The sequence below is a fragment of the Capricornis sumatraensis genome, chromosome 4 (genome assembly GCF_032405125.1).
Source record: "Capricornis sumatraensis isolate serow.1 chromosome 4, serow.2, whole genome shotgun sequence".
Taxonomy (NCBI): domain Eukaryota; kingdom Metazoa; phylum Chordata; class Mammalia; order Artiodactyla; family Bovidae; genus Capricornis; species Capricornis sumatraensis.
In genome coordinates, this window is record NC_091072.1 from 115926469 (window position 1) to 115950337 (window position 23869).

Here is a 23869-nt window from a genome sequence, read left to right on the forward strand (position 1 = left end):
GACATACAAGCCAATCCCTGTTTTCCTCTAACAAGCATCAAATGAGAGTAGAACTGATGTTCACCTCTATTTATAATTCTTTGTCTATTTCATTAGCATGACTTCCTTAAGAGTTGCCCTCACATTAAAAAAAAAAAAAAAATACAATTGCTATTCTTGTTATGTCAGTCGACACCTTCAGATATCAGGAAAAAATAAACGAGCTACAATTACCTTTGAATTTGTGGAACACAGCCCAGAGCTCAGCAATGTCTGTTGCAAAGGTGATGTCTGTGTCAAGGACGATGACCCTCTCCAGGTTGGCAGGAAGAGTCTTGGTGAGGACAAGCTTCATCAGACCATAAATCCCAGAGTAGTGTTTGTTGGGGATCCAGGAAACTTCAGACTAGACAGGGAAGTGAAGAGAAAGAGTAGGAGAAAGCAAAAAAAAAAAAAAATCACTACATTTAAATTATTGCACAAGCATTATAAATAGTGCCTGGTACATAAAAAGTTTCCGATAAAAATTGTTGAGTAAATGAATGAATATTTTCTTAAAGATTTGTTCATGTAATTTACAGTTTGGCTTATGAAGTTCTTTTGGAAGAAAATGTATCTGAATCAAGGGAGAAGGAGAGTAATGTTTTTGAAATAACTACCCCATGCAAATACATTAAAATAAGATTTCTGTTATTATAGAAATTATATAGGCTCACTGGAGAAAACAATATTCACAAAAGAAGAAATAAAAGTTTCAAAAATGGAATCATACTGTATATATTTTTGCAACCAATGTCTAATTGTTCCTGGATAGATATATTTCTTACAGTCTTATTCCATTTCTGTGCCATTAAAAATGATTACTTAATGGTATCATTAAGGCGTACACTTATCTATTTTTTATTTTTCAGATGGACTTCTTTTTTTATATAAATTTATTTATTTTCATTGGAGGTTAATTACTTTACAATGTAAAGTAATAGGGTTGCAAAGAGTTGGATGTGGCTGAGCAACTAACAAAGAATTGATGCATTTGAACAGTGGTGTTGGAGACCACTCTTGAGAGTTCCTTGGACTGCAAGGAGATCCAATCAGTACGTCCTAAAGGAGATAAGTCCTGAGTGTTCATTGGAAGGACTGATGCTGAAGCTGAAACTCCAATACTCTGGCCACCTGATGAGAAGAACTGACTCATTTGAAAAGACCCTGATGCTGGGAAAGACTGAAGGCAGGAGGAGAAGGGCACGACAGAGGATGAGATGGCTGGATGGCATCACCAACTCAATGGAGATGCGTTTAAGTAAACTCTGGGAGTTGGTGATGGACAGGGAGGCTTGGCATGCTGCAGTCCATGGGGTTGGCAAAGAGTCAGACACAACTGAGCGACTGAACTGAGCTGAGGAACTAACACACACACGCGCGTATGCCTCTTCAATACTTAATACTGAAGTCTGGGGGGCATCTCTGGGATCTAGCACAGAACTGAACCTTGGGTCCTAGAGTCAGATATACTTGCATTCATATTATGACACTGTCAATTAATCACCATGTCCACTTGGCCAAGTCTGCTAGGCTTGAGTTTCTGCCGTTTATAAAAGGGAGTCACTTCCAGTGTATCATTATTGATCAGGGTGTGGGTGAATGCAGAATTTAACGGCAGCAACAAGGCACTGGGCAGGCTTGGTGAGGGGAAGAGTTGGGGGCCGTTACCACTCAAGGCGTGAAGGGCCAATGCCAGCTGCTGCTAGTGTCCAAAGAGGGGAGTCAGATGAATAAGCCCCTTAGCAGGAGCAGTGACCTTCAGAAGAGAGACATGACCTTGCTGCAACAATCCCTCAGGATGGATCAAGGAGAGAGATCTCAGCTCCCTCTCTCCTCCTGCCCCTAGGACTCCTGCCAGGGTAGCCCACTGGGCAAACTCAAACATAATCCAGTGAGAAAGTAAGCTTGGGGATGCAGCCCTTAGGCATCAGCCCAAGGGGAAGAGTGAAGAAAGATGAGAAAGAACCCAGAGGGGCAAACCTAACAGAACAGAATGGCCATTAATTTAAACAAATGATGGCAAGATCAAAGCACCAAGCCTTACACATCACAGACACAACACACATCTGCAGGATGGCTGGGGAGATGGAAGGATGCATGGGGAGACAGATGGATGGACGGACGGACAGATGGATGGCACAGGAAGGTGACTGATTAGTCGCAAATCCTCACCAAGCAAGATGCAAAGCTATAGCTGGAATCTGTCAGGCGAAATGCTTATGTTCCTTTCCGAAACCATAGTCTTCCTTTGAAGTCAGCTTCCAGGCCAGCCATCACCTTAGGATCTGACACCTGAGGACTCTGAATAATTCCCTCCCGTGGGTTTTATAAAACTCTTCCTCGTGTAAGCCTGGGCCTTTGGAACTCAGCTTGGTTTCCTCACTCCCCTGAGAATTTGCCTGAACTGAAGCTTGGCAATCACTGGCCCATGCCGCAGAGTCGTGCTATTTAATCAGACCTTTGATTAACTTATTCATCTATTTTGGTTACCATCAAAGCAAGAGAGCTTGGTGGAGACCGAACACCAGCACGTTGGGTTAAGCCGTCTAATTAGACAGCTCCATCTCCCGGCTTTATTTTTCACACACAGGCGAGGCACTCGGATGCATCACAGAACAGAAGGACTATAGGAATAAATTAATCTCAACATGAGCCCAGGCCTGAATTTCGCCCCAAGTCCCCGACTTAATACATAATCAATTAAGTTAGAGTGTTCAATTAGAGGTAAAGGAAGCATTCGAATGGGTTTGTATTCAGAAAGAAAATCCCAGAAAGCAAACTAAGGAATCTAGAGGGGGGAAGAACGTGTGGTGAGAAGCAGATGTATTTGTTACAAATGGCTCCTTCTCTTAGAAGCAGCATGGAACCTGCACTCTCTGCCTCTGTCCAAATCTTGCTCTTCCTCCAAGTCCCAACTTGGAAGGCACCAGCCTCCGGCCCCCTTCCCTGCTGCCCAAGGCTGGATGAGGGCTTCCAAATTGAGCTGTTTCCTTTCCTTCGGCACAGCAAGCCATCACACTGTGTCTAATTTTCCACGCCTCTTTCCAGCTCTGGACTAGAAATCCTTGAGGTAGGCATGATGTCATTCATATTATGGTAACAACACAGTCATTTGATCATGTGCATGACTGCAGACTTAACCAGGCCTCAGTTCAAATGCCACCTGTGAAATTTTTGCCAATTAGGAGAAAAGGCATCTGTAATTGCTTGGGTTCAGATCGGTACAGTACATTGAAAAAGGCACAGCTTGTTGAGCCCCAGAGCCTGGTTTTTAGCACGAGTTCTAATAAGCTTATAAGCTATGTGACTCAAGGCAAATCACTTAACTGCCATAAGCCTCAGTTTTCTCATCTGCAAAATGGGAACTTCAAATGCTCACTTCACAATATTGCCGTGAGGATTACAAAGCATCTATTCATTAAGAGAAGGGAAGTAAATGGGCTTCCCTGGTGGGTCAATGGTAAAGAAGCTGCCTGCCAAAGCAGGGGACACGGGTTTGATCCCTGGTCCAGGAAGATCCTCGTGCCTTAGATAAACTAAGTCTGTGTGCCCCAACTACTGAGCCTGTGCTCTACTGAAACTGCTAAAACACACGTGCCCTAGAGTCCATGCTCAGCAACAAGAGAAACCAGAGGGAGAGCTCCAGACACCACAACTAGAGAGTAGCCCCAACTCACTGAAACTAGAGAAAAGCCCGCACAGCAAGCAAGACCCAGCATAGGCAAAAAATGCATATAAATTGTAACCAAAAAAAAAAAAAAAAAAGAGGGAAGTGAAGTCCATTCCCTTCTCCTAATGAGTGTGTGTCAGTGCTACCCAGATTCAGACGATACATGATTTGGAACATGATAAAGACAAGACACTAAACCCAGGGATAGAACTCACGTCTCCTGCATTGCAGGTGGATTCTTTACCAGCTGAGCCACAAGGGAAGCCCAAGAATACTGGAGTGGGTAGCCTAGCCCTTCTTCAGCGGATCTGCCTGACCTAGGAACCCAACCAGGGTCTCCTGCTTTGCAGGTGGATTCTTTGCCAACTGAGCTATCAGGGAAGCCCATAGTATTAATAACTTTGACAATAAAAGGGAAACAGGGAACAGAGATAGTTCTGACAGAGAAAATAAATCACCCATATCTTTTCCCTATATTTTTATATATAAGATTAATAAATCACAAACTGGGATCTACTGGGAAATGTGAAGCCCTCTCTAGTGAACCTCCAAATTGGACCACACATCCTGGGTTTTAGGAGGAGGGGAAAAATGGGTGTGAGTGGTCACCCATACAACTTTTAGGGGGAGTCTCCTGGTACAATCCACACCGCTACTGATCTCACTTCCAGCCTACATACAATAAACTCCAGTCCAACTGAGGATATTAAATTCTTGGAATCAATCAGAAAGAAAGTAAAAGTGTTAGTTGTCCAGTAGTGTCCAACTCTTTGCAACCCCATGGACTGTAGCCTGCCAGGCTCCTTTGTCCATGGAATTCTCCAGGCAAGAATACTAGGGTGGGTAACCATTCCCTTCTCCAGGGGATTGTCCTGACCAGGAATCGCCCAGGTATCCTGCACTGCAGCCAGATTCCTGACCTTGTGAGCCACCAGGGAATCAGTGTGGAGAAGACCATCTTCAGAGGCAAGTTACAGAGACCTGGAAGGCGTCATGCAGACTGGCCCCCGGAGTATGCTGCAGAAACACCACCACCTAGCTGAGCAATATCCTAGCATGTTCCTCATCACTGAACACGCCAAAGGATTCATGTAATTAAAATAATAAGAATGAAAGCTAGGTTTATGTTAATGGACAGATTATTATCCTTCCAATGGCTGTTAATAATTCTAGGCAGACATGCTCTAAGATTTAATTAGCAAAAATGCAACTGAGCTTAAGATACCACTGAATGCACTTACGTAAAGGAGCATAAGCAATTCTTACGGGGGCACTAGGATGCCCCCATAATGATAATACTATCTAGGCTTTGCTGGGGCTTGAGCTGTTTACTGGCCATCAGGCCCTGTGAGGGGCTCCTTGGGGGGCTTCCTAGGTGGTGCTAGTGGTAAAGAACCCACCTGCCAATGCAAGAGACAGATGCAACTTTGATCCCTGGATTGGGAAGATCCCCTGGAGAAGGAAATCGCAACCCACTCCCGTATTCTCGTCTGGAGAATCCCATGGACAGAGCAGCCTGGTGGACTACAATCCGTAGGGTTGCAGAGAGTCAGACATGACTTAGTGACGGAGCACGCAAGCACGCGGGCACTGTGGGGAGAGCGTTCCATGTGCTATCTTATTTACATCGCTTCCAACTCGACTAAAGGTCAGGAATTAATATCCCTGTATATGAACTGCGGGGGGAGAGGACTGAGTCCTTTCCCCTTCCTCAAATTTCAGCCCCTCGGCCTTAGATACTCTGCTCTGAAATGATGCAGTGTTTCTTTCTTCTTTACCCTCCCCATAGTTACTGGTCTATTCAGAGCTGTCCTCCACTCCTCACGGCTAGTAATTGTAGGGTCGCAGCCACGACCCTGCCTCCATCAGTGAAATCTATGTTCACCAAGAAGCAGCTTTTTTCAAGGCAATTAGATACAAAGACTTTGGAGTTGGGTATTCCTGAATTGAAAATCTCTGCGGACTTTAATTTTTTCACCTGAAAAAACAGGAGTAAGAGTAGTATATCTTGCTCCCTCTCTAGGGAATTGCTCTATTTCTAATCTGGAATCTTTCCTCATCATCCTAGGAATATTTTCTGCTCAAAATAAATTTCTTCAGCTAGCACATGGAAGCAACCTAAATGTCTGACAGAGAAATGGGTAAAGAAGATGTGGTACACATGACTCAGCCAATCCTGAAGGAGACCGACCCGGACTATTCACTGGAAGAACTGATGCCAAATCTCCAATACTTTGGCCATCTGATGCGAAGAGCTGACTCACTGGAAAAGACCCTGATGCTGCGAAGGACTGGAGGCAGGAGGAGAAGAGGGCAACAGAGGATGAGATGGCTGGATGGCATCACCAAGTCAACAGACATGAGTTTGAGCAAACTCTGGGAGATAGTGAAGGACAGGGAAGCCTGGCATGCTGCAGTTCATGGGGTCACAAAGAGTCAGACACAACTTAGCAACAACAATCATTAAAAGGAATGAAACTTATAGAGAAACTTATAGAGTTACTTATAGAGACATGGGTGGACTTGGAGACTGTCATACAGAGTGACAAAGTCAAAAAGAGAAAAACAAATATCGTCTATTAATGCATATATGTGGGATTTAGAAAAATGGTACAGAGGAACCTATTTGCAAAGCAGAAACAGAGGCATATGTATAGAAAACAGATGTATGGACACCAAAGGGGGGAAGAGGGGGCATTGGATGTACTGGGAGATTGGGATTGACATATATACACTACTGATACTGTGTATAAAATTGATAACTACTGGGAACCTACTGTACAGCGCAGGGGACTCTACTCAGAGCTCTGGGTGACTGAATGGGAAGGACCTAAAAAAGAGGGGACATGTGTGTAGATACAGCTGATTCACTTTGCTGTACAGCAGAAACTAACAAACACTGTAAAGCAACTATATTCCAATACAAATTTCTTTCAAAAAGGAAAAAATAATACATTTATTTTACCTATCCACTTTTTCCTGTGGATTAAAAATCACCTTGACTCATTTTTAAGAGTTAAAGAAGAAACCATCCTGGCTGCAGAATGTCTGAAAAGTCATTTGCCTTTCATGTTGTTTCGGAATCGTTGTCTTGACAACCAACCTGTATGTTCAGAACATAATTGCTGAGAAATGGAAGATAAGAAACTCAGGTGGGTGGGGGACCCTGGGCCATGCCATGGAGGACTGTGAACTGAACATAAGCTCGGGAGTCTGAACGGCCAGATTCCCACTGGCGAGCTCATTGCTCTCGTCCTCAATCTGCTCACCCATAAAAGAGAGGAAATAAATATGTATCCCATGAGGTTTGCCAAAGCACTAAATGAGGCAAGAGAATGAAAGGGTCTGGTACAGTGTGTGCTATACTGCAAACGCTCAACATAAGCTTTTCAATTGGCTAACAGCTCGCACTCTGGAGTCTGACTGCCTGGCTTTGAATCCTGGCTCCATCACTCACCAGGCTGGGTCACTGTGAAGTAATTAAACTGCTCCATGTACCTCCGTTTTCTCATCCACAAAATGGACATCCACACAGAACATACTCCATAGGCTTGTGAGAATTCTGATGCTGTATATAGGTACTGACAATTATTTTTGATTGGTAGTATTACCAATGATGTTTAGAAGAATAGAAGAGATTCTTACCTACAAGATAAAGTCATCTGCATTTGTATTTACGCTTTGCCAGCAAAAGAAAAAAAAATGCTCCAGTTTAGCTCAGTTGGAATCATTTAAATCAGCATTGACGGAACACTTAATATGGGTCAGGTACTGAGAAGGGGCTAGGGACTAGCGTCCACAATGAATAAAACATGGCTGGTGCTTGAAGAGTTTATGGTCTAATGGATATTCATTATCCTTTGCTGCATAACAAGTTACCTCAAGACACAGGAGCTTAAAACCACAATAATTGTTTATTATCTCACACAGTTTCTATTAGGAATTTGGAAGCCCACTTTCTGGGTGGTTCTGGCTCAGGATTCCTCACAAGGTTATAGTCAAGACCTTGGTTGACCTTATAGACCTCTGAATGCAATGGGATCTGCTTCAACATGGCTTACTCCTACTACAGGCCTGGGAATCGATGCTTGCTGTTGATTGTTGTGATAGTTGTTCAGTCATGTCTGACTCTTTGTGACCCCATGGATTATAGCCCCGCAGGCTCCTCTGTCCATGGAATTCTCCAGGCAAGAATACCGGAGTGGGGAGTCACTTCCTTCTTCAGGAGATCTTCCTGATCCAGGGATGGAACCCAGGTCTCCTGCATTGCAGGCAGATTCTTTACAGTCTGCACCACCAGCGAAGCCCACCAGGGCTGTTGGTAGGAAACTTCAGTTCTTCACCAGATGGACCATCTCATAGGTCTGTCTGGATGCCTTTACAACACGGCAGCTGGCTTCACCCAGAGTAAGAGATCCGAGAGATAACAAGAAAGAAGCTAGGATGTCTTTTATGACTTGGCCTCAGAAGTTGCATGGTGTCATTTCTGCAATGTCTTATTGATTATACAGGTCACCCTTGGGCGACATGGGAAGGGATCAGACAAAAGCGTGAGTACCAGGAGATGCCGTCATTGAGGGCTATTTTAGAGACTGGCTTCCACAATTCCAATACTAAGACGGTAATAAGTGGACTATGATAAGCTCCAGGCGTATGCACAGCAGCAGCCTATAAGAAGGACAGTCAAAGGAGGGTGGCTGGAAGGAAGGGAGAATAGTCACAGATGTCTGGAAAAGATGAGCCTTCAATTTGGTCTGGACAAAATGAGCTGAAAGTTGAGTTTTTCAAATATTGAGAGAAAAGCAGGATGGGAGAGGTGTCTGCATCAGTGAAGGCACAAAGTTATAAATAAACAATCATGTGTGTTTGTGTGTGTAAAATAAGTACAATCTGATATATCTAGGTAAAGCTTGAAGCTGCAAGTGATGGAAAAGGCCTTGGGGAGGAAGAGACAGACAAATGTTGGAGTGCTCTGATACCACGCTAAAGAGTTCTGGATCATATCCTAGGGCCCGGGGCAAGAAACAAAAGGTTTTCACTAGCAAAGACACAAAATCTCAATTGTAATTTTGAAATATACTCTAGTAACCCATGGAAGAGAAAGAGTAATAGAAGGCAGTTGACAGGCATCAAGACCTTGGAGGATGTCTACAGAAAATGCAGATTGCTAGGATCATTGCCAGAAGTGATGATTTATCAGGTCCAGAGTAGAGCCAAGAAGTCTGAATTGTTAACCAGAGAGCCATGAACCCTAAAGCAGGTGTTCCAGAATACACCCTAAGAAACACTAACTTGGATAAATAGGAAGCATTTATTTCTTCAGGCATTGTTGGTGGAGTCATTTACACTGGATCACCAGGTAGCTTACTGCTCAGAAGATATAAGATAGCCCTGAGACTTTCCTGGTAGTCCAGTGGTTAAGACTTCACTTTCCAATGCAAAAGGTGCGGGTTTGATCCCTGGTTGGGAAACTAAGATTCCACATGCCTCTCACCCAATAAAACAAAACATAAAGCTGAAGCAATATTGTAACACATTCAATAAAGATGGTCCACGTTAACAAAAAGCCTTGAACTTGACAGGGTTGGATGTATAGGGAGAGAGGACCCTTTTCAAGGACTAACAAAAGAAAGTGTTGACGGAAGACCAGGGGTTCTTTAGACAATCCTATGTCACATGGCATGGAGGCTTCCTGGCTATTCTACTTCTAAACTCAGAAATCCCATTTCAACAAAAGCATCTCTAGGTCACCTCCTGTGAAATTCTAAGTGACCAGTACCAACAGGAGAGCTAAGTGAAACAGTTACCATCTCCCCACAATGGGGTCTCGCAGGAAACCTTGTAATAGCCCCCAAATTAGTCTTTATGGGCAACAGCGATCTTAAGAGGTGTCAATGAACATTTATTCAGAAAATATAACCTCAGCACACTATGCAGCATCAATGAACACTTATTCAGAAAATATAACCCCAGCCCAAAATGAGTTATCCAGCTTTCACCTGAAATGGTCATTATTCAGAAATCGACTGAGCAGCCATCTTCCGCAAGCACAATTAATTCGAGGATGATGACAAAGGCACAGTGAATCGAGAGGAATGTGATCACAGATCTGTAAACACATTCCTCCCAGTATCAGTGGCAACAAAACCCCTTCCTCGCTCATGCCTGGCAAGAAGCATCCTCTATTTAGCTCTGTGAAGCTTGGGGGGATTGGTCACTGGACCATTTATGGATCGTCTGAACCGCTCTGAGTACTTTATGTTATGAAATGGAGCATTTCAAAGCACTTGGAGTTCTGATTTGTGAACTGGACTGTTACAGTGGTTTAATTTCCTGAAATATTGCTGCCTTCTTAACTAATAGATTTTTCAATGCACTGAGGAGAAAACTGCATTAGCTCCTGCATAGCCTGGACTTAATATTTTTAGAAGCTGCAATTTTTCTTATTACAGTCCATGGTACGTATTTATGTATGTCTACTTAGTACAGTGTTTGACACACAGAGGCACTCAATGAATAGTTTTGAAAAACCGGAACAATACATGTAAACAAGCAATGCTTATTGAGAACCATTCCTTTGATGGGGATACATTGGTAAACCCGCTTCATTCATTCATTCATTCATCATTCCTTTGTTCAAAGATTAGATCAATGCTCAGAGGTAACAGTACAGTTGAGGAGACATGAAAACGATTTCAAAAAGCATTGTCACAGCATTCAAATTAGAGGTTTATCTTGGTGGGGGTTGGAGGAGGTAGGGTGATGGAATGGGAAGGCATCCAGGTATATTTGGTGATATTTTTCTAGTTCTAAGTTAGATAGTGTGGTGTTCTATTGGTATATGTCATAATCTATTAATCTACAGTCTTCAACCATTTGCAGATGCCTGTGTGTACAGAAAAACATCACAAAGGACCAAGGGGGAAGAATGTGACCAGGAGTGGACCTAGCAATTAAGGGGACCCAGGTAAAAGTCACAAATATGTACAAATATACCCATAAACACACATGCACACTCAGCTCCTGCTAAGAATGCAGACAATCACTTTGCTAGTAAATGTGAAGAAAAAAGAAAACTCTTCTTCCCTTACCATAAATTACTCTTTAGCATTCATTCTTTAAAAATGCAAACATTTTGCTTCTTGCAAGAAAGCAAAAATTACTTCTTGTGGGATGAAAAAATCTTGGATATTACTAGGATTTGTTATTAAAATCTACTGGGAGGGACAATTAAAAAATATATTAAAAGGCTCCTGGGGAGGGGTGGGTGATATAACACATTCTTCAAAAAAGTTGAAAAACTTTACTCTGTAGGATTATCTGACACCAAACTAGCTTCAAAACAGAAAAGTGTGTGAAAACAGAAAATTGTGTGAAAACAGAAAAGTGAGCCCAAACCTGAATCCAGACATTTGCACGTACTGAGCTGAGTGAGTGGTTCTTCTTGCCTTCCTGAGTTTCATCAGAAGGCAGTTTAATCACAAAACATGCCAGATCTGTTCTCAAGTTCACCTGGAGAGTGGAGGATACTTTACCATTCTCATCCTCTCACCCCCATACCTCCTCCTCCAGGCTCACCACCTCCCTCACAGGGAACCATCTAAAGGGCAGCCTCAGAGGCTGCAATTAACGAGGCCCCGTGCTGCTCTGCGTTAATGAGCAGCTTTTCCGCTTCCAGAGGGCTCTGTCATCCTTTGGAGGTGAAGCCTTTGCCTGTGACACTCTCTGTTCCTGGCTTCAGAGATCCGCCCTGCAGGTCAGTTTTACTCTAAACGCAGGGGAGGGCAACGCCAAGCAGGGAAGGAGGGTGAAGGAGGATGAACCAGAGGTGCCACTTAATTAATTTCTGGTTGGTTTGAAAACTGTTTTCTTTTAATGAAACATGGAAGGCAAAACAGGTGTTGTAAAAACATCCAAAGGAGAACTTTGTCAATGACAGTCACAATGTCTCCTGGCTCACAGCCAGAGATGGCCCTCTTCACTGGTCACCCCTGAAGAGATGATGCCTTTACTCAACTCTTATAATGCATCTAGGAAACATTAACCAAAGGTTTTATTATCATTTCAAATATTTTAACCTTGACCTTGAAAGCCTTGTTTCAAGATGACTTAGACCAGAGATATATTGGCATCCACCCTCCATAACAGGCCCTTACTATTTATATGAAGAGCTGTCAAGGAAACCAGGTGTTGAGGATAGCTGCCTCACTTGTCTAGATTTACAATTTATCATATGTGAGAATGCAGAATGGAACAGAATGTCACCCTTAGAAAGAACTACAGATGATGGTACATGGTACAAGATAATTCCATTTAAGCCTTTGCTTCCACTTGGGGATTTGGTTACTGATCAAAGGAATTCCTAATGCTCTAAAACCCCCTTCAAAAGAAAAAAATCACCTAATTCTGAAAATGACTCATTTATCTAAACATTCTTTGTGTGTGCCAGATTCTGCACTAGAAGTTACGGAAAAAAAAAAAAAACAAAAACAAATGTGGAACATTCCGATTTCCTAGGAGATCACAGTTAAAAGAAAAGAGTGTTATATTTATGATAATTACAGGAACACATTTGTTGAATACTCACTTTGTAACAGACACTATAAGAAATTTACAAATATTATCTTTTAAGTTACACAATAACCCTAATAAAGTAGACTTCAAGGAAGTCGCATAATCCTGAAGAACTATAGGAGCTGGGGCAGAAAATCTGATTTGCTTCATTCCAAAAGTCTTAATCTTTGTGGAAACTGACTCAAAGAAGATATTCAAATGATCATTAGGCAGTGAAAGCTAAATATAAAGTCTTATTAGAATTCTTGAGATAGAGCACCAACTGCACCTGGAAGTAGGAAGTGAAATCAGAAAAGGAGAAGGTGGCCACTATACTGAGCTCATACGTGCAACACAAACACACCCTGCAACACAGTGGCAGTCAGTGCAACTAACAAAGGGTCACCAACCTTCTCAGCACAGACGCAGCTCTCCAAGTGGCCGGCAACATTCTACTAGGCCATCTGTTAACAAGATCACATAAAAACGCAGGAAGAAAAGTCTGAAAAATAAGTCTAGATTCCAAACGCCTTGTTTCAAGATGACTTAGACTGGAGATGTATTGGCGTTCACCCCCCATAACAGGCCCTGTGCCACACAGTTAGGCCCTTGTTGGTTATCTCTTTATATATAGTAGTAGTTGTTCAGTCACTCAGTCGTGTCCCACTCTTCGTAACCCTATGGACAGTGGCATGCCAGGCTTCCCTGTACTTCACAATCTCCCAGAGTTTGCTCAAGTTCATGTCCACTGAGTCAGTGATGCCATCCAACCATCTCATCTTCTGTCACCCTCTTCTCCTCCTGCCCTCAATCTTTCCTAGCATCAGCGTCTTTGCATCAGGTGGCCAAAGTATTGGAGCTTCAGCTTCAGCCCAGTGAATATTCAAGGTCGATTTCCTTTAGGCTTGACTGGTTGGATCTCCTGGCTTTCCAAGGGACTCTCAAGAGTCTTCTCCAGCACCACAGTTTGAAAGCATCAATTCTTTGTGGTGCTCAGCCTTCTTTATGATCCAACTCTCACATCCGTTCATGACTACTAGAAAAACCCTAGCTTTGGTTATATGGACCTCTGTCGGCATGTCTCTGTGTATCTGTTAATCCTTAGCACCTCCAGAGGGAGCCAGAGAAAATCTTGGCCTCTGATGCTCAGCCTTTTATATGAACAACACTCATAGCAATGCTCAGTGGGCCCAGAGCAAAAGCCCTCTGGAGGCTGGGTGCCCTTCTCCAGAATGTGGATGAAGATCAGCTGCAGTCACAACCCAGATGAGAATCACCTGGGCCCACTCCCAGGCCTGTTCCAGAAAAACTAACTTGGGGTATCTAGTGATGGGGCCTGGCATCACTGCTTGTTTTGATTTCATAAAGATCACACAGGAGTGATGCTAACATACAATTAAGGGGAAGGGCTGGTTTTGTTTTTTTTGGGTATTGTTTGGCATTAAAAAAGTTATCAAGTGATTCCTTTGTGCAATCAAGTGTTAGGTACCCAACAACTGGGGAAATGAACCAACCAATCCATGCTAACTTCCAGCTGGGACCGTCAACACTCAGATTAACGGCACAGCTTTGTAACTTCAGTGCGCTATTGTTACCTGCACAGATATCATCAAGCCCCTGACTATAGATGTTTGTTTTTCACTCTCTGGTGCGGGAATACTTAAGCCTTCTTGATCTGAAAGCAACCTCGAATAATGAAAGGAGCCTGGACTCAGAGTTGGAAAGCACAAGCTGGAGTCTGGTCCATCCTCAGCTCTGTCTCTCAGATTCAACATCTGAAAAATAGAGACAAAGCCACTGATACTGGTTCTGGGAGACTGAGGATGGGATGATGTACACAGAAGCAGCTAGCAAAGGGCCCGACAGGGTCTGTGCTCAGGAGCTGCTAGTTAATTCTGAATCCAGAATAAGGAATATTTCATTGCTTGACAAGCAGAATAAAGGTCTGATCACAGGGAGGGAGTTCAGAATGCCAGTGCCTCACCACAGCTGCCAGAACCTGTGATTCCCCTCGCTTCTTTATAATGGCTGGTTGTGGAGGGGAGGGCTTATGTACTATGTATATAAATGTGAAGGCAACAAGCACACTCGGGGACACAATGTACATTAAGTAATAGCACCATATTAATAATAACAGGGGGTGAGAAAGGGGAGTTTCAGCAGCACTATTATGCCTGTGAATAAGATGTTGATCACTGCTTGCTATTTTCTCTTCAAACATATTATTTAGCCAGTAGTGAGCAGATTTAAAACCCACTGGGGTTCTTGAATTCAGCCTGGCTGAGTGGTTAAATCCAATGAAAACATCCTAGTTAGATAAGTTTTTAGCCAAGGGAGTTGAGTATATAAATGGATATTTAACAGGTCAGGTTCCAAAGATGTCCATCTTTCAAAAACAATAATAGGAATAATGATGGTATTGATGATAACCATCACGGATGCAGGGCATTGGCTAGGTGTGCAAGGCAGTTTCATATCTCTTTCATTTGATTCTTGAAAACATTCTGTGAATTAAGCAAGGAAGGAATTTGTATCTCCATTTTACATACAGGAAACTAAAACTTCAAAACATCATCATCCACAAGGACCTACTAAATAGCAAAGAGAACTCTGCTCAATGTTACATGGCAGCCTGGATAGGAAGAGAGTTTAGGGGAGAATGGATTCATGTATGGGCTTCCCAGGTGGAACCAGTGGTAAAAAACCCACCTGCCAATGCAGAAGACATAGGTTTGATCCCTGGATCGGAAACATACACTGAAGGAGGGCACAGCAACCCACTCCAGTATTCTTGTTCTGGAGAATCCCATGGACAGAGAAGTCTGGTGAACCACAGTCCAAAGGGTTGCAAAGAGCAACCTTTGGTTGCACAAGACTGAAATGACTCAGCACACACAGATGGATACATGTGTATGTATGGCTGAGTCACTCCTGCTATTCACCTGAAACTATCACAAAACTGCTCATCAGTTAGAATCCATATAAAATTAAAATCAAACAAAAACATCATTGTTCAAAGTCCCATAGTTAGTAAATGGTAAGGTTGAAACTCGCTTCTTCTGACCTTCAGGAAAATCACTTCTATTAAGTCTAGGGCCTTCTGATGCCTCTATGTGATACTTCGATTTGATTATGGGAAGCAGACAGAATTTACAGACTGTGAAGTCCTGTCTATTGTTCTTAAACAAGAAAACTCACGTTTTGACACCTTTTGCCAAAATCCAGTTGGTGATATGGTACAATGTGGTGGGAAAACTTGAAATGTTTCCAAGTTTCCTATTCAGTGTTATCCTTGTTTTGCAATAATCCTGGAGTGCTTTACATATATCCTCTTTACCAAAGAGGATCTGGCCCCTTGGTGTCCCAAATGAGGTCAGAATTATGAATGAGTATCACCATGGACCATGGGGTCCTCAGGTCAAGCATCTAGTAATGAACATCTACTTACATTTGATGTGACTGGGAATAAAAAGACATAAATCCATCTGGCTGGTCTCTGACATAGGGACTTAATTTTCTATCTCATTGCCTTCCAAAGTACCACAGGTTGGTCAGGGCTTGCCTAAATAGTGGAGTCACCCTTAATTTTTTCAGATTCTAATGCAGTGCTTCTCAACCAGGGGTAAATTTTCCCCCTAAAGGGCATTTGGCAATGCTTGGAGACATTTTTGCTGTTGTGACATGAGGGAAACAATGCTATTGGTACCTAGTGGGTAGATGCTAGAGAGACTGTCAAACATCATCAGACACAATGGCCCCTGCGACAAAGACATATCAGGCCCAGAACATCAAGAGTTGAGGCCCCTTGATGGGAAGTTTTAGTGAAGACTCAGAAAAATTTGAGGAGAAGGCAGTGGCAGCCCACTCCAGTCCGCTTGCCTGGAGAATCCCAGGGACGGAGGAGCCTGGTGGGCTGCAGTCCATGGGGTTGCTAAGAATCGGACACGACTGAGACTTCACTTTCACTTTTCACTTTCATGCATCAGAGAAGGAAATGGCAACCCACTCCAATGTTCTTGCCTGGAGAATCCCAGGGACGGAGGAGCCTGGTGGGCTGCAGTCCATGGGGTTGCTACAAGTCGGACATGACTGAGCAACTTCACTTTCACTTTTCACTTTCATGCATCAGAGAAGGAAATGGCAACCCACTCCAGTGTTCTTGCCTGGAGAATCCCAGGGACAGGGGAGCCTGGTGGGCTGCCGTCTATGGGGTTGCACAGAGTCAGACACGACTGAAGCGACTTAGCAGCAGAAGCAGCAGCAGAAAAACATGTGGATGAACAGCAGGTTCTTAATTTGATCCTGGTACAAGAGTATACGTTTTGCTCAATTTTGACCTACTCGAAAATTCTACGTTATCCAGAGTTAAGGAACTGCTTCTGAGGAAAGAGGTTAAGGCTTTAGCCTCCTCAGCATCTTGACTTAGAGAAAAAGTGACAAGTCCGCAACCCTCCACAAGTAAGAAAGATAATTAAATGAGGCTTTACAAATGAAAGAATACCAACTTGAGACAAAGAAGAAATGTCCAGGGGCAGATTCAACAAAGAGACTTAGTTGGAGCAATGAACCCTCCACAAGAGGGATTCCACGTTTCCATGTGGCTGAATGTCTCCTCTGCCGACCAGGTAAGCCTCATCTTAAACTCAACTTCACACTGAAGCAAGGATGCTGAAACTGAAACGCTAATACTCTGGTCACCTGATGTGAAAAGCTGACTCACTGAAAAAGACCCCAGGCTGGGAAAGATTGAGGACAGGAGGAGAAGAGGGTGATGGAGGATGGGATGGTTGGATGCCATCACTGACTCAATGAACATGAGTTTGAGCAAGCTCTGGGAGACGGTGAAGGACAGAGGAAGCCTGGCATGTGGCAGTCCACGGGGTTGCAAAAACATGACTTATCAACTGAACAATGTTGATAACCCTGACCCTAGCAGACAGAACCCCTGCTTCTCCCACTAAAGCCTGTCTCTTCCTCAGTTTTCCCAACCTTTGCAAATACCACCGGGCACCCGCCAGCTTGTTCCAGAATTCTAGGAGTTGAACTTGATCCCTCTCTCCCTACATCCAGCAGGTCCAAATCTTGTTACACCTGCTGTTAACACCTATCTGCCTTTCAAGGCAGTCATCTGGAGAGGATAAAGGCAGCCTCCAGAGGCAGTTTTTAACAAAAACACTTAAGAGTTTTCTCTTTGGGAAATATCGTGGCATACAATGGTAGATCTGGAGCAGAGGAGCCAACTCGATTCTTTCCTGATGTTCTACTCATCTCCCGTGGTATCTGACCACATTGTCACCAGGTCTCTAGACCTGAGATCCTTAGGCTTGGTATCTTGGACTCACTGGTTCATTTTAGCAATGCCCCTAGGGCAAGAAGCTGGCTTTCTGTTGCACATTATCTAATAAATAAGAGATAAAGAACTTCAGGCAGGAGTTTAACAAGGCCTATCCCACCCAGCTGTCTCTTTTGCCCTCAAACCCACTGAACAGGTTAGGGAAACTGGTTTTAAAATGAACTCTGAACGTAAAATCAAAGTTCAGTTCTCCAAATGTAAGGCCAATTAGCTCCACGCTCATCTGCTTCTAAGCATGCTTCTCTCCACCTTATTTACTCCACAGGTAACACACTCCGGCATTCATGTATCTATTAATTATCTCCCCATACAAGCATCCTTTTTATCCTTTGTGGAAGACTCACAATTTTTACCTTGGAAACTCCCTTAGTGCTTTCCAAGACATTTTGCAAATAAAAGACAGTCCATTTGTTTTTTGTTCAAATGTGGACACAATGACTACTTGGACAGTGAAGACCAGAGGTGAAATGATCCAATTTCCCCATCTATAGGCATCCTGAGCAGTGCTGGGAGATACTTTTCATAATCTAGTTTATTAGGTGCTTCCCCTATGAAAAGTTGTAGCCTTCATAACTGAAAAATAGAAAGAAGTGCCAGGCAGATAAAAGAAATGCATTTCTTTCTTTTCTGACAGAAAAAGTGCAATGATAAGGGTATTAAGTTTTATAGCTAAGCTCAGCAGATCATAAGCAGGCAAAGGAGTTCCGCTTGGGGAAAGCTACTCTCTTCTTCAGGCAATGAAAGCCTACCGTTAATTCATAGGGCAAGATAAAAAGCTCTCCACGTGTTCCTGACCGTGACGCACCTAGCACGGGGAATGATTCTGCCCCTTCCAGAACTCACGCTGCCCCCAGGCCCAGCTCCAAGTCCCATCTGTCCCGGAAGCCTTCCCTGACTATCCAGGTGCTAACTGATTGGTGCTGCCCTGCTTCCTATTTCTCTGTGCTGTGCTCAGTGGCTCAGGTCACGTCCAACTCTTTGTGACCCCATGGACTGTAGCCCACCACGCTCTTCCGACCATGGAATTTTCCAAGCAAGAATACTGGAGTGGGTTTCCATTTCCTACTCCAGGGGATCTTCTCGACCAGGGATCGAACCTGCGTCTCTTGCGTCTCCTGCACTGGCAGGTGTATTCTTTACTGCTGTGTCACCTGGGAAGTCCCTCCCTATTTCTCCGGTTCCCAATTAAATCCTTGGAAAAGACATTAGCTTTCCTGCATCTGCATTCTCCACAGTGTGCATTCAGCCCATCCTTATCTCCTGATTGATTGGCACCCGGGCACCGACCTGAGCTGTTTCCTCTTAATTAGGAGAGAATTCAGCTACCTATTAATTACTCAGTATCAGCTTTCCCAAGCCAGCCAGCTGCCCTGCATTGCTGAGAGGATGGCAACTAGTGGCAGTCCATTCACCTTGGTCTTACTGGGGGCGCATGAGCACCTCCTCTTGTACAGATTAAGTGCCTCAGGAAATCCCAACAAAGCCAGCCAACCCAAGCTCCAAACTAGTTAACTCAGAAGTCTCAGATGAGAGAAAGAGATGGGGATGGCAACACTTACAGTGATCATTCCTGCTTCCTAAGCACACATTTTCTTCTCACAGTAAACCTATCGAGGGTAGTGTGAGAGACTGTTTGCCCACCCTAAGCCACTCTGCTCATTCTCAACTTAAAGACTGCAACCTGCCCCCTCCCCCGACAACATACACACACACTGAAGCCCTCGCTTGCCCAGTCTCCTCTGTAGATAGTGAGTGGACAGAGGACACAATCATGGCCAGTGCAGCTGAGGAGAAGTCAGCTGGGAGGTTTGGGGTGAAAGAGTCCTTCCTTGGGGGAGAGGAATAAAGCTCTTTTCCCCTCCCCTGTCCTGTGAGGAGATGACTGCTGGATTTGCAATGACCACAGGGACCACGAGGAGCCCAGGAGAATCCCCAAGACTACCAGTCTCATATAAAGCTGCCAAACTCTGGGCTTCTTGCTATGTGAGAAAAAATAACTAAGGTGTTTAAGTCATCTTTACTGGGGTCCCCCACCTACTTGCACCAAAAGCAATCTGTTTGATATAAGATCATCATGTTAACGACTAGGAAGCAAAACACTTTTGTTTTAACCAAAACACTTCTCCTGAGAACTGCTGTAGTCCAAAATGGTTAAGTCTAGAATAGATGAACCAACAATGTTCGGACCACACAGACAGAGCAAGCGTCTCTGGGTGTGAAGCAAATTCCTAATGCTCTCTCCCCACATTAGGCCCCGTTATCTATTCCACAAACACACCTCAGATATGATCTGAGTCAGGACTACCCAACTTTTTTGGCCCCAGGGATCGATTTTATGGAAAATAATATTTCCACTGACCAGGGCAGGGAGGGGATGGTTTCCAGATGATTCAAGTACATGACATTCACTGTGCACTTTATTTCTATTGTTATTACATCAGCTCCACCTCAGATAATCAGGCATTAGATCCCAGAGGTTGGGGGACCCCTGATCTAAGTGAAAAGGATGGGTTTTCCAAAGGACAAAAAGCCTTGAGAAATTCTTAGAGGCCCCTCCAACCAGCTTCTCGCCAGCAAGCCCCTCATACATAAATGATCACACCCCTGACAGCCACGATGCGTATTCAGGCAGGTTGGACCCCACAGCACGCACACTCTGATACCCGTGAACAAGCCGTGCTGCCCTCCACACTGGGAGAAAAGGCTCTTCTTTTGGTTACCTATCTGTTTCATGTCACTATCTTCTCTTTCCTTTTCTCCCTCTTTCCCTCCCTTCTTTCAGAAAGAAAATCATACTTCTTAAAAACTGTGGTACTATAGAAATTTTGTAAAATGGACCAACAAAGAGAACTAGATGTCTAGTACCCAGAGGGGACCTACTATTCCTTTTGCAATAATTACTGTATAGATGACTTCAAGGTATCGGAGAAGTAGCATTGTCTTTTTTTTAAACGTAGTGTTACATTGCAAGTATTTTTCATTTATTCAAGCGATGCTCAATTTTGTGTTATTAAATCAACATGTGTGTGCGTGTTAAGTCACTTCAGTTGTGTCCGACTTTTTGTGACCCCATGGACTGTAGGCTATCAGGCTCCTCTGTCCATGGGATTCTCCAGGCAAGAATACTGGAGTGGGTTGCCATGCCCTCCTCTAGGAGATCTTCCTGACTCAGGGATTGAACTCACGTCTCTTAGGTCTCCTGCATTGGCAGGCAGGTTCTTTACCATTAAATCTTGTTAAAAAGAGTGATTTTTGAGAAGCTTCGGATGTGTCATTGTAAGGATGTACTGTAGTGTATCTATCCTCTCACCACTGTAGAGCAGTAAACTGTGTCTAATGTTTGCTGCTGCTAAGCAAACAATACCACAATGAGACTGTTTGACCACACATTTTTGTATCATCTAGCTTGTATATAATTTTAAAGAATCTTGATAAGTACTGCAAACTATTAAAAAGAAAGGTTACCCTGATATTCGTTTAGACACTTTCATGAGAGTTAGTCCTGCTAGATACTTGCCAATATTAGATGATACACGCTTAAAGCTTTTGCCATTTATATTGTTGTTGTTCAGTCACAGTCATGCCTGACACTGTGACCCCGTGGACTGCAGCACACCAGGCTTCCCTGTCCTTCACTCCCACACTTTGCTCAAATTCATGTTCATTGAGTCAGTGGTGCTATCTAACCGTCTCATCCTCTGCTGCCCTCTTATCCTTTTGCTTTAGATCTTTCCCCGCATCAGGGTCTCTTCCAAGTGAGTTGACTCTTCACATCACGTGGCCAAAGTACTGGAGTTTCAACTTCAGCATCAGTCTTTCCAGTGAATATTCAGGGCTGATCTCCTTTAGGATTGACTGATTTGGTCTTCTTGCAGTTGAAGCGACTCTCAAGAGTCTTCTCCAGTGCCACAAAAAGCACCAACTCTTCAGCGCTTAGCCTTCTTTACGGTCCAGCTCTCACCACCCACACATGACTCCTGGAAAAACTATAGCTTCGACTATACAGACCTCTGATGGCAAAGTGATGTCTCTGCTTTTTAATACACTGTCTAGTTTTGTCATAGTTTTGCTGGCAAGGAGCAAGCATCTTTTATTTTCATGACTTCAGTCATCATCTGCAGTGATTTTGGAGCCCAAGAAAATAAAACCTGTCACTGCTTCTACTTTTTCCCCTTCTATTTGCCACGAAGTGATGGGACCGGATGCCATAATCGTAGTTTTCTGAATGGTGAGTTTAAGCCAGCTTTTTCACTCTCATTTTTCACCCTCAATCAAGAGGCTCTTTAGTTCCTATTCACTTTCTGCCATTAGAATGGTGTCATCTGCACATCTGAGCTTGTTGAAATTTCTCCCTGCAATCTTGATTCCAGCTGGTGAGTCATCTAGCTTTGCATTTAGCATGACACACTCTGCATATAAGATAGACAAGCAGGTTGACAATATATTCCTTTCCCAATTTTGAACTGGTCCATTGTTCCATGTAAGGTTCTAACTTCTTGGTACACATACAGGTTCCCCAAGAGACAGGTAAGGTGGTTTGGTATTCCCATCTCTAAGAATTTTCCACAGTTTGTTGTGATCCACACAGTCAAAGTCTTTTGTGTAGTCAAGGAAGTAGATGTTTTTCTGGAATTCCTTTGCTTTCTCTAGGATCCAACAAAAGATGGCAATTTGATCTGCCATTTAGATATAAAAATCTTATTTCCTATTTCATTAAATAGTGATATTGTTATGTTTCTCTCTATATATGTATATTTTAAACCATTTGCTTATCTTATTGTGTGAACTCCTTTATTCTTATCCATTACTCATTTTCCACTGGTCCATTTATTTTTCCTATTGATTTGTAAAAGTCCTTTATATGTTATCTGCTATGTTTGTTTAAAGTATAATTTTCCCAGTTTGTCATTTGCCATTTAACTTGGTTCAGTTGCTGACTGACATTCAACAATTTCCCTTTTTTTTCCATTTTAATTAATCACATTCACCAGACTTTTCCTTTGACAATTCTTTCTGTCTCCCTTGGCCATATGCAAATTTTCCTTACCCTCGGATGATAACGTTCATATTCTTCTTCCAACTTTAATATGTTTAATGTTCATATTTTTTCCAGCTATGTTTTAAACTTAACTCTTTAATCAACCCAAAATTTATCTTTTGCATCTGGCGATTTTCTATTTGACATTTTCCCCAAATCCTTAATCTTTACAATAATGCTTTTTGCTGCATAATCCACTCTTTCTCTATAGGCTGCTAACTCTTCCTTAAGAAAGGGGTGGCAGATTCATATCAATGTAAGGCAAAACCACTACAATATTGTAAAGTAATTAGCCTCCAATTAAAATAAATAAATTTATATTAAAAAAGAGAAAGGGGTGACAAATACCTAGAACATGAGGTGTCTCTCTTGCTCTTTTTCATATTCACAGCTGAGAGAAATAACTGCTCCTGGGACTTTTCCTTGCTGAATGGAGGAAAAAACTTCAGCATCCTTACCAAGACTTCTTCATTCAATTGTTTACTTAGAGTCAATTATGGGAAAGCAACATGCCAACAGGGATGGGGTGGTTAAGACCATCCAGTGGATTTTACTTTGTACTAGATGCGTCAGACTTATAACCAAGAACTTCAGACTTTGAAGATACTTAACAATTATACAAGGAAGATACTGAGCAAATAATTATACAATGACAAGTGTATGACAAAGAAAGCACAGAGCGGCATGAGGATCCGTAAGAGGAGGACCCAAATAGCAACAGAACAGGGGTCAAGACCAGTGGCCTTGAGATCAACCGGAGGTCTAAATGATAGATGCCTGCTTCAGGTGACACGGTAAGCTAGATAGCCCCAAACCACTCTCTCTGGGACATACATATATTGTTGTTCAGTTGCCCAGTCGTGTCTGACTCTTTGCGACCTCATGGACTACAGCACACCAGGCCTCCCTGTCCCTCACCATATATACATATGTATACATAATTTTATATGCATATATACTTACATATATGATAAATTCAATATAGGCTTAATATATACATATTCTATACCTTATATATACACAGTATATATTGGACTGCCCAGATGGCTCAGTGGTAAAGAATCTGCCTGCCAATGAAAGAGATGCAGGAGATGTCAGTTTGATCCCTGGGTAAGGAAGATGCCCTGGAGGAGAAAATGGCAACCCACTCCAGTATTCTTACCTGGAAAATCCCATGGACAGAGGAGCCTGGTGAGCTATAGTCCATGGGGTTGCAAAGAGTCAGACACGACTG

General features: G+C 43.1%; 1 protein-coding gene across 3 annotated transcripts in view; it reads right to left on the reverse strand.

The window, feature by feature from the left end:
- Positions 1 to 23869, reverse strand: part of LARGE1 (LARGE xylosyl- and glucuronyltransferase 1) — a 447934-nt gene that overhangs the window by 254316 nt on the left and 169749 nt on the right. For all 3 annotated transcript variants that reach the window (XM_068970493.1, XM_068970492.1, XM_068970491.1), the window contains exon 5: positions 214 to 385. In XM_068970493.1, coding sequence (XP_068826594.1) covers positions 214 to 385 — 172 coding nt within the window. The remainder of the gene's footprint in view (positions 1 to 213; positions 386 to 23869) is intronic.